Source organism: Haliotis rufescens, unplaced genomic scaffold, assembly GCF_023055435.1.
Source record: "Haliotis rufescens isolate VD_foot unplaced genomic scaffold, xgHalRufe1.0.p SCAF_2, whole genome shotgun sequence".
Lineage (NCBI taxonomy): Eukaryota > Metazoa > Mollusca > Gastropoda > Lepetellida > Haliotidae > Haliotis > Haliotis rufescens.
The window spans coordinates 53,205,654-53,216,606 of NW_025963890.1; the positions used below are offsets into that span (position 1 = coordinate 53,205,654).

The window sequence follows — 10,953 nt, forward strand, 5'->3', positions numbered from 1 at the left end:
ATACATACAAGAGAAATTAAGACCGCTTTTCTCAAACGTGTTGCGCTACTCCATCATTGAGACATAAGGTTCCCGAGAAGATGGAAGAACGGGCAGATCATATAGCTTGTAGATAAATGTTGAACTTAGCCAAATTCCAAACCCTCAAAGTGAACGCATGGGAGTACCAGTATTTCCCCTACACTTATTATCCACGTTCACTTTAATCAAGGTGCACATGCACAAATTGAATTTTACATAGTTAATTAATATTACACTGAAAACGTCTGCTTAACTCAAATATTGTTTATCTCGGCAGTTTTTCCTACAGGCTGCAATCAGACGCCTAATGTGTTAGGATAATACCCACCGTCCCCCGCTGTTTTATATCACTGACTGCATACTCTCAGGTCATGAACAGACACAGTCTACGTCTATGCGCCAAGACAACGTCAATCTATGTCTACACATCATGACAAGGCCAATGTACGTCTACACTCCATGGCAACGTCAATATACGTCTATACACCATGTCAACATCAGTCTAGGTCTACATTCCAAAGCAACGCCAATGTACGTCTACACACCATGACAACATCAGACTAGGTCTGCATTCCAAAGCAACGCCAATGGACGTCTAGACTCCATGGCAACGTCAATATACGTCTAGACACCATGTCAACGTTAGTCTAGATCTACATTCTAAAGCAACGCCAATGTACGTCTACACTCCATGCCAACGTCAATGTACGTCTTCACACCATGACAACGTCAGTCTACGTCTACACACGATGGCAACGTGAATCTAGGTCTACATTCCATGGCAACGTCAATGTACGTCTACACACCATGACAACGCCAGTCTACGTCTACACACGACGGCAACGTGGATCCATGTCTACACACCATGGCAACGTCAATGTACGTCTACACACCATGACAACGCCAGTCTACGTCTACACACTTTGCAAACGACGTCACCGTGATCGCTTCAGTACCACCCTCCCCTCCGTTCTGTGACCTAACATCAAATGTTCGGTGTCTAAAAGGGTTCGGAGTATGTACACAACATGCAATTAATTCCTAATGAAGTATTACCAAAGTACTTGTTCCATGCTACAGCGGTCTGTAATTTGATAAATACGAATTAAATAACGCACGTAGCTTAATGTGAATAAATGAATCAAATTAAGAAGCAAAGGGGATTATTAACACGAACATCTCGGTGCATACCTTCAGATGGCAAAGTGTGACAGGCAACACAACTCACTAGAACTTGCTGTCGGGTGAAGGGAGCGTGTTTCTGGAAACCCAGACATGTCGGCCTCTCAGTACACGAGAAGGTACTTCGTTATGATACAAAGGGAAAGCTGGAGTTGGTACACTTTCACCTTAGTCGTGAGATGTGTTTGGTACACGTACCTATTGCATTATTGCAAAGTTGACTCGATTGAAGAGTATCTCAGGGCTCTCTGCTTCCTACAAACACCCTGAACAAGTCGTTGCCGTTTCTTCGTTTTGTCCTCTCGTTGCAGGAATGTGGACGATATTTTCAATGAAAACATTACTTAACAAACTTGAAGATGTCTTTAAAATGAGTAGCATCTACAGAATCATTTGTGCGCTGTGTTGTTCCAGCGCTTCACACTAAATGGTAAACACGCTCATTTGTTGCACGTATCACGTACGGCCAAAAATGAGCAGTTAAAAACGCGAGAGTAGTTGTTTAAAGAACGCGACGGGACTGTAAGGGTACAGTCAACAGGCGCATGCTTGGTGAAAAAATACCTTCTTGAAAGCCGGTATCCGGGTGAAGTTGAGAAATTAATGGCGGGTGGATAGGCAAGTGAGGTGGCTGGGGAGAAAGGGTTGAAATTTATCACTAAAATGACGACAGGTGGAATCAGCCCCTGTGAATGATGGCATATTTTACCCCGATAGTCGGGACGCTCGGTCAACTAAAAATTGCCAATCTCTTGTACATTGCCAAATATCTATCATTAAGAATGTCTACACGCCTTCCCAATTCTCCACGTGTCAGGGGAATAAATTATTTTGTGTCATTTTTCTCTCTCCCAACTTCTTTGTAATATTTTGAAAAAGGGCAAAAATCAATGGTGTGTCTATATAAACATTTCAGATGCTCATATATAAGATACGTTCATAGCCTCTATGTTTATATCGTACATGACAGTGATCTCATACACCTCTACATGCGGCTGTCCGTTGTGTCAACCTGGTTGAAATGTAGGCTAATACTGATTTATTGATATGCCTGTCGCGAATAGCTGCAGAATAACTGGCACGGTATAAAAACAATCTTCATTCCCTAATCTCGAAATCGCTGAAATTGTTGGTAGTATCCTACCCACCGAAATATATATGTATTTGAAGCGTGTGACGGGCGTTGTATCAGCTGCCCTGTAAGCCATGTTTCACTGCGGCAACGTCGTGAGCTGCCGAGTTCAGGCAACGTTGTATAAGATAGACGAGGTAACGAGGCTTACGGCCGTCAGGGGAGGGAGTCAAGTCAATTCCTCTAAGCACCTGCTGTGATAGCGCAACCCTGGGTTCTCGTCAGGGTTATCCTGTACCACTCACAACCATATAGAACGTAGTTCGATCAAGGTTATAAATTACTGTCAACACTGGATAAAGAGTGGTTGCAGCAAAACTGTGAGTGAGTGAGTGAGTGGAGCATAAAGCTTTAGCAAAGACTGACGGCAGTCGCCGAGCTAACATCGCTTTGTTAACGGGGCCTGCTTGTAGCGATTGCTTGTATATATCCCGGCTTATGAAACAGTGAATACACGCAAGACACCGAACTTCCCGACACCGCATGCAATAAATAACAACACATAATTAGTATATGGTAAATCACAGATCGGTAAATCCTTATTGTATAAATGAGTACACAGAAATGCAAATTCAGAAGAAATAATAATGTCACAAATTGACATCGTGATTTAAACTTGATACACTGGTATCAGGATTTATTGTGATAGTTCCAACAGCGATATACAGGTAATGGTTTCTATATTCTACTGGTGAGCCAAGCTTAGTGTCGGGTGCGTCTCGCTCCATGTCGGTATCAAGTGTAAGTCCGTAAACCTGAGGCCTCCTGCAGTGACTGTGGTCGCCCCTTATTGCTATGTATGTATGCGTGTCGGATCGCTGTGTCTATTATCAAGACTAATAAAGTTGGAGTCGTAGCGTTGTGAGGGGATTCTGGAGAACACTCGGGTATACACATGGTACATACGGGGTGTACACCGTTCACAGCGACCCCTGGCGGACCTGGCAGATGATTCACACCTTCTGATTCATATTTCGGTATGCTCGTGACAGACAGGTCGCGCAACATGTGCAACCCATGTCAACATATCGCGCAACAGATACAGCTTATGTCAACATGTCATTCAGTGGCATAACTAGGTGTGAAGAATAAAATCACATTAATCTGCAATCAGTCAGGACGTTTGTGTGCGTGCGTGCGTGCGTGCGTGCGTGCCTGTGTTTGTTGTCTACCTGCTACTGCTAACATGACGTAATGAGTCGTGGAAAGAACGATTGGTGGAAAGACTAATTCTTGAATGTACCAAAGAGTTACGCGCAAGGTTCACGTCACGCTAACAACACACACGGACACGCCGATTTGTAACTTCAGATACGTAATGTACGCCGGCGTGTTTCTTCACATACGTAGTGTACGCAGATGTGTAACTTTTGATACGTGCTGTACGCCGATGTGTAACCACAGACACGTAATGTACCGGTTTGTTACTTCAGATACGTAGTGTATGCCGAATCGTAATTTTTGATACGTAGTGTACGCCGAATCGTAATTTTTGATACGTAATGAACGCCGATGTGTAACTTGAGGTACGTAATGTACGCCGATGGGTTACTTTAGATACGTTATGTAAGCCGGCGTGTTACTTTAGAGATGTATACTGTACGCCGATGCGTACTGTACGCGGATGTGTCTATGTACACGCCACCAGCTATGAAACTGTGGCCGCTGCTTCCAGCAGTTGCAGTAAATATATACCATCTACTGGAGTGTTGCCACTTCGTCGCTAGTGCTTCTCCCCAACCCCAACCCCTGCCACAGCTGCGACTCAATAAACCTGATGAAGAATACCCCCTGAAGCTGCTCAGTCAACCTCCTCAGCAGCAGGCTAACTCAGAGAGGTACTTGAGACAGATTTCTCCCCATCCTCTAATTGTGATGTCACAGCCGTGTTTTGTCCCCTGTCAAGCAGGTGTGTTACCTGGCATACAAGTCATATGATTTACCTGTACAGAAGATGCTGTTTGCCAAGGTGTACGTACAGAAAGTAGTACCCTCCAGGCCATTTATTTCAATTTCGAGACACGGTGATGTGTGTACAGTCTAGTTCGTGGCAGACCACGGTGTAATGCGATGGAACACTGTTTAGTCAAGCTCAAACTGAAGACTAAATGTTATAAATGGTTTAACGTCGCAGCGATATGAAAGATAATTGCCCGACCTCTCCTGCTATATTGAAATATCACGTGTAATGCGCTGTGTCCACGCACGGCTGAAGGTCAAGCTTGGTGCTGACACTAAACTGGCACTGAATAGGCGTTTATCGTAGGAGTCTACGTGAATGCCCAACTCCCACGGATACTGAAAGTTGTACTAAGTAATACGTAAATGTACGTTATCGTCTCGTGGTGTCATCTCTTAATAAATTAAGATCCGTGCTGATATTTGCATTCACCAAAAGGCTCAGAAACCAAACATAAGCTATACGTATCCTCAGTACATGTACATGGGTGATCAGTACTCTCAACCTGATCCCCACCCTCCGCCCACCCTCCCCCCACGCCCGCCCCACCCACACTGTACTCACCGGGGGCTCGATAGTTCCTACTCTCTGGGTGATGGGGTCTGTGTCCACCACCTCCACGCGACAGTCCACCCCGCGTCTGTCCCTCACGAACACCAAATCCTCTCGCTCAAAGAACACCGACCGCCCCACATTGACGGTCAAATCTCGCTTCCTCACGAGAATCTGGCCTTGCACTGCCCAAGATAAGGCTAGGGCCATCACTATGCGTAGAGTATCCATAGTCATTGTATAATCCTGGCTACGACACGTCCTGGGGGCTTATTGTATCCAAGAACATTGTATCGTGTGTCTGAAACAATAGAGATTTCATGTTAGCATTTCGTCCAAGGTGTGCACAGGTAAACCTCTCCAGCACGAACCTCCTTACAACAAACACCTCAAACTCGGACCATCATCACCTGGTCAGGTTGTCCCTAACTAGCTGTGGACCAATGAGGTGTGAGAATATGCTGGTGAGGCTTGGTGTAGTTAATAAAACGAATGATTAGGCTGCACTTTATCCATCCCATGGTTTCCTGGACGAATGTACTCCCACCTCAACCTGGTCCCCGGGTACCCATATTACGACAGCTTAGGTAGTGTTTAAGTAGCTGGTCCCCAGGTACCCATATTACAACGGCATAGATAGTGTTAAGTGGCTAGTCCCCGGGTACCCATATTAAAACGGCATAGATAGTGTGGTTAAGGAGCTTGTCCCCGGGTACCCATATTACAACGGCATAGATAGTGTGGTTAAGGAGCTTGTCCCCGGATACCCATATTAAAACGGCATAGATAGTGTGGTTAAGAAGCTTGTCCCCGGGTACCCATATTACAACGGCATAGATAGTGTTAAGTGGCTAGTCCCATGGTACCCATATTAAAACGGCATAGATAGTGTGGTTAAGGAGCTTGTCCCCGGGTACCCATATTAAAACGGCATAGATAGTGTGGTTAAGGAGCTTGTCCCCGGGTACCCATATTACAACGGCATAGATAGTGTTAAGTAGCTAGTCCCATGGTACCCACATTAAAACGGCATAGATAGTGTGGTTAAGGAGCTTGTCCCCGGGTACCCATATAACAACGGCATAGATAGTGTTGTTAGGTAGCATGTCCCCGGGTACCCAATTATAGCGGCATAAATATAAACTGTTAAATACCTGGTCCCCGGGTACCCATATGACAGCGGTGTTGCTAGGTAGCCCGCATCCCGATAACCACTGACAGATCTCACTACACTGTGAGCAGCTCCAGCGACCACGACAGCAGCACTACGACAATGCGGGTGCTGTATGCACACATGCATATGACACGGGTGGTGCGGTAACGCCACACTTAACGCCTGCGAGGTGTGAAAACGTGTCCCCATACTTTATTCCATGTCGGCGTACACAGCGGAGAACATATATTACCTAATGAATATCAAACAAAACGTGTGTACGTGCAGAAAATAACTTATTCCGTGCCTGCTGACTGAGTAGATGAGAACGAACAGGCCCCCTGCAGAGTAAACAATGATCCAGGCCACATGCAATGTGCCGACATACCCCGGCCTTGTCCCTCCTACACATGTGTGCTGTCACTGACGGAAAACAGTAAACATCATCAGTGCTAATTGGAGGTATCATTCCCTGAGATGAAACTATTACTGCGAATGGAAATAAGCCATGAAACTGGAATAATATTCACGCTGGCACCTTTACCTTAACAACTATGAACAGCAACATGTCACAGCGCATTCCCAAGTCTCTGTACAAATAATTGGGAAACTATTTTTGTATTAAAAACGATGGATGCTCGGATTTCTTTTTAGCAATACCTCGCAAGAGTGTATTCAGGTACGGCTAAGGCACATAAACAGAATCACCACAACACTATTACATGAAATGTCATGTAACTCCACGTTACAAAAACACAGGTTTTTCTGAGAACACAGATGTCAGGACAGTCCTGCACCATGACCGTGGAATATATATATTTTTGAGAAAAAAACAACCCAAAATAGATATGCATACAAAAGCAAGTCTAGCTAGCTCTATTCCACATAATTGTTTAATTTTTGAGGCAAGAAGGGTAGTGTGTAACATAAGATTACATAGACTTAACGTTAGTCCAATGTCATGAATACACCGTTTTCTACGTATATATTAGAATATATATACATGTGAGAATTCAGCGTCTGTAATGAAACAGATACAAATGTCATCGTTCGGATTTACAGATTTCCGGATTAACGATATTATAAATTATAACCAAGTATGATAAATTTGACTTGGCTTACGAGGTTGAGAGAGTGTCCGGATTAGCCGGGTTTCAATGGACGCGGGATGAGCGTTCCCACGAAGTCTGGAGTGAGCAACATCACACGCTGGGGAGAGTAATTATGAAGCTGCATCCAGGGGGGCAGAGAGAGAGGGGGGGGGGGGGGGGGGGGGGAGTCCCTGTTGTGCAGCATGTATGTGAGCTACACAGAGACAATGGTATAATAACTTATCACGCTGCCATTTCGCTTTCACCTCTCCTCGTTTGATCGTCAAGGGGCTAAGGAAAAATGTCACGTTATTTGAACAGGGAGGTTAGGCGTCCTTACTGCTGTTATTGTAATTGTTGAAACTCGAATTAAGAGCAACGCATTTGGACTTTCACCTCTAATGCTTTAAATAAAATAAAACATGTCTATTGAACATTCTTCTGAAGTAATACAAATATTGCAATTACCAAGTAGCGTGTTGCTGCACACTTCAAGCCGTATTTTGTTACAAGGCACACACAACACACATATCGTCAAGGGTAATTCATGTTGATTCTAACAAACTTTGGATATAATAATTAACTTCAAACGAGCTGCCTTAAATGAAGATTCTGGACAGGAAATGATGTTGAAATGGAGACTGCTTGAAGTGGTGGCTACCTCTGCCGATATACCTGCCCCCACAGGCTCGGATTGGTTCACCCCCCAGCAATGATCGGCTCCCATCACACAGGAGGCATGTCCCCCTTTCTCTGGTATCATTCCAATAACACATAATCCCTACAATCACGCACTATAGTCATCGAGAGAGATCACATCGCTTCTCCTTATTTCAAATCGTGGCTGGATAATTGTCTTCCCTCCGACACAATGATGCGTTAAACATTTCGTCATTTGATACCCGTAAAACGCCACATCTCCCTTCGATTAAGAAATCTGAACCATCTCTCTCCCAATCCCACTTTATTCATAAAAGACCGACGGTGCATGCTTTGCCATGTTGAAATCCGGCCGGGGTTTTATTGCGTTATAATGGTAAATGATTTAACATTGGGGCTTTTTTGTCAGCGGAAAACACGCTAAATCTAGGAGACTTGCACCTAGGACAACAAACTGGAAATTTAGCAGACTTGGGTTTCAACAACCATATTCGTGAAATCAACAAACGGATAGATATCGAATGTGTTTATATAACAAGACGGAATACATTAACACATACTACCAAGGTAGTTTCACACTCACAATACACAGTTATCGTCGATGTTCCTGCTAGCGTCTAGTTGTTTTTTTTTACACACATACAGGTTATTTCAAATGTGAATATTTAAAAAAAACAAAAAACGACATAGATGTTGTTTAGATGATGAGCTCTCACGCATATTGTACACTCAGAAGTTGGGTATTTAGAAAGTCCTTACTTCCCCTTCCATGGTATAACGGCGTTATGTTACAAATGTTCACAGCGTTTAGAGCAGAGCACGCGCTGACTTGAAAATTGTAATCCTTGACAATAAACATGAAGCTGGGATCTTCGGTTAATTAAAATCTGACACTTATCATAAAGTCTTAAATCTGCGGTGATCAAACTAAACGTGATGATTCCTCGGTTGCCGGCCAGTTATCAACAGGAGTTTTATCGCTCGGTTTATGAATTATATAATCCCGACTTACGTGCCCGAGAGCGGAGTAAAGGAGGCACGCATTGAGCCGATACTTGTAGTAGATGAGATACAACAGCACGGCGAGTGTTAGATGGTGGCTATATATGCCTATTACTTAAACTCGTAAAGATTGACATATTTGTGAGATGCAATCAGTTGGGCGATACAGAACGGGGTGGGATGGCCTGTCAGTCTGTCTTTCTCGTGGTGTCAAGCACAGGAATGTGACAAATACCAACGTTATTTTGAGCGGAGTACATGCTTTGGGATTTCAATACTACATAACTGTTGTATTCGTGTTAAGAGACTATGTTGCTGAACTAATCATGTATATGCCGAATGTCGATATGCGGCAGATATAAAGTATACACACACTCTGTGTAATTGGCTGTTGGACGAATACATAATAAAACAACGTTTGTAGCGAACTATCCAGTATAGTCGTACATTCTACACCAAGTTAGATTTATTTCACACGTCATGGGAACATGTTTCAAATAATGTCTTATGCAATAAAATGGTAATGGTTGATCACTCACCCGTCGCTTATATACCTCTATACCGCGCCATGTTTTGTGTGTGACTATGTCGTCTGCCGTTTTCTGTCTCTCGTCTGCTCGTCACGCGCAAACTCCCGCCGTTGTGTGCATGAGAAGGACGAGTCCGTCAGCTCCACACACTTTACATCGATTCACAAACTTCAGCCTCACAAGACAGTTAGCGACGACTCACTGTTCGATCAAACACAATTTCAATTTTTTTTCCACAATCCACAAAGAATCAGAGAAAACACTCAATAGAAATCCGGTGTATGATGTGGTCAGCTCGCATCCACCCGTTCGCCACCTCTAGTGCAGTCCGTGGACTAGCTGTGAAGCAGCGTTGGGCGGGCCATTCATAGGCCGAGTATAGTCCCCTGCCGTCAGGGTATCTACAGCAGGCAGGCAGGCAGGCAGGCAGGCTCTCGCAGGTATAACAGGGATCGTAGTCTAGCGGCAGTCAGCCTTCACGTTCATACATCGACTGGAGGCCTCTCTTTCAGACGGTACGGGCGACGATCCTGACGGTGCGATCTCCCCGACAGGCGCTGTTTCCCCCACCCTCGTCCGAACGACCACACCCTGGCCTACCTGGGTTCTTCTGATTTGTTTAATTTCAGTGAAGTATTTAAAATGTTAACTCGGTATCATACGTGAGGTGAAGACTCGTGCGTGTCTTTTGTCGTGAATCTTTCTACCGACATATTTACCCGGTCAGTAGAAAGTAAAAACTGGATTACGGGTGATTTAAGGAAACAATCATGATTGTATGCTTCGTTGTAATTTTTTTAAACTTTGTAAGATGGTTTGCAAAGACAGTAAAACAATCTGGGCAGTGGAGTTGGTATGACTGTGGTCACACAGACAATAACAAAATGGCTCAAACTTTGAGCGTTAGTTAATAATATCGACAACTACAAATGGAAGATGTAAACATTAACACCACTCGTGATAAAAAAAATTGTCCTCTGATATACATAAAACACAAATTGCTACAGTCTTTTCGTCATTTCAACACACAACATTCTGATTAACCATTATATAAACCAAAATATCTCTGATATTTACAAGTTGCTGAGATTAGGTCTTTTCTCCGCGGCCAGGGTGGAGGTGTCGCGGGAAATGTACAAATGGTAGATGTGAAATATTTACACAAATATCTCAGTCTACTGTTATTTGACAGCTATATGGTGGGGGTATTTCACACTTGAAGTGTGATGTCTGCCAGAGAGTAATGCGCGCGCATACAGTGTTTGCAGTTTCTCGTGAAACATGCACAAACTATTGATTGTATGACATAATGTATTAATTTTGACGAAGAGAGGTCGGTATAACTCAGTCTAAAAATGATCATGTCTTGATCGATGGGGCACAGCTACTTGAGCGTAACAGCCAAATTACTCGCATCATGAAATAGGAGTACTCCGACATGATGGGTACAGTCAACCGCAGTTTGTAAAAAAAACATACCCCCCCTCCCCCCTTCCCCCTAGCCATCTCCACCACACACACACAGTTGCAGGCTAAGTTGGGAGTGAAGCACACTAGCAGTATCTGTGAGATATGCATCCTGTTCAGGCGATATTAACTCCTATACATCATGTGTTATTGTGAAACTAGAGGCAGGATGGTTGTCTGGAGTGTGGAGGGAGAATATGGTG

At 44.0% G+C, this 10,953-nt stretch overlaps 1 protein-coding gene across 2 annotated transcripts in view; it reads right to left on the reverse strand.

The window, feature by feature from the left end:
* Positions 1-9,714, reverse strand: part of LOC124125429 (FRAS1-related extracellular matrix protein 1-like) — a 74,215-nt gene extending 64,501 nt beyond the window's left edge. Inside the window, exons 1-2 of one of the 2 annotated variants that reach the window (XM_046488739.2) lie at positions 9,293-9,714; positions 4,860-5,148 (exon numbers count right to left, since the gene is read on the reverse strand). In XM_046488739.2, the coding sequence (XP_046344695.1) occupies positions 4,860-5,084 (225 nt within the window). In that variant the 5' untranslated portion in view covers positions 5,085-5,148; positions 9,293-9,714. The remainder of the gene's footprint in view (positions 1-4,859; positions 5,149-9,292) is intronic. The other variant, XM_046488740.2, reaches the window with a different exon arrangement.
* Between the last annotated feature and the right edge of the window lie 1,239 nt (positions 9,715-10,953).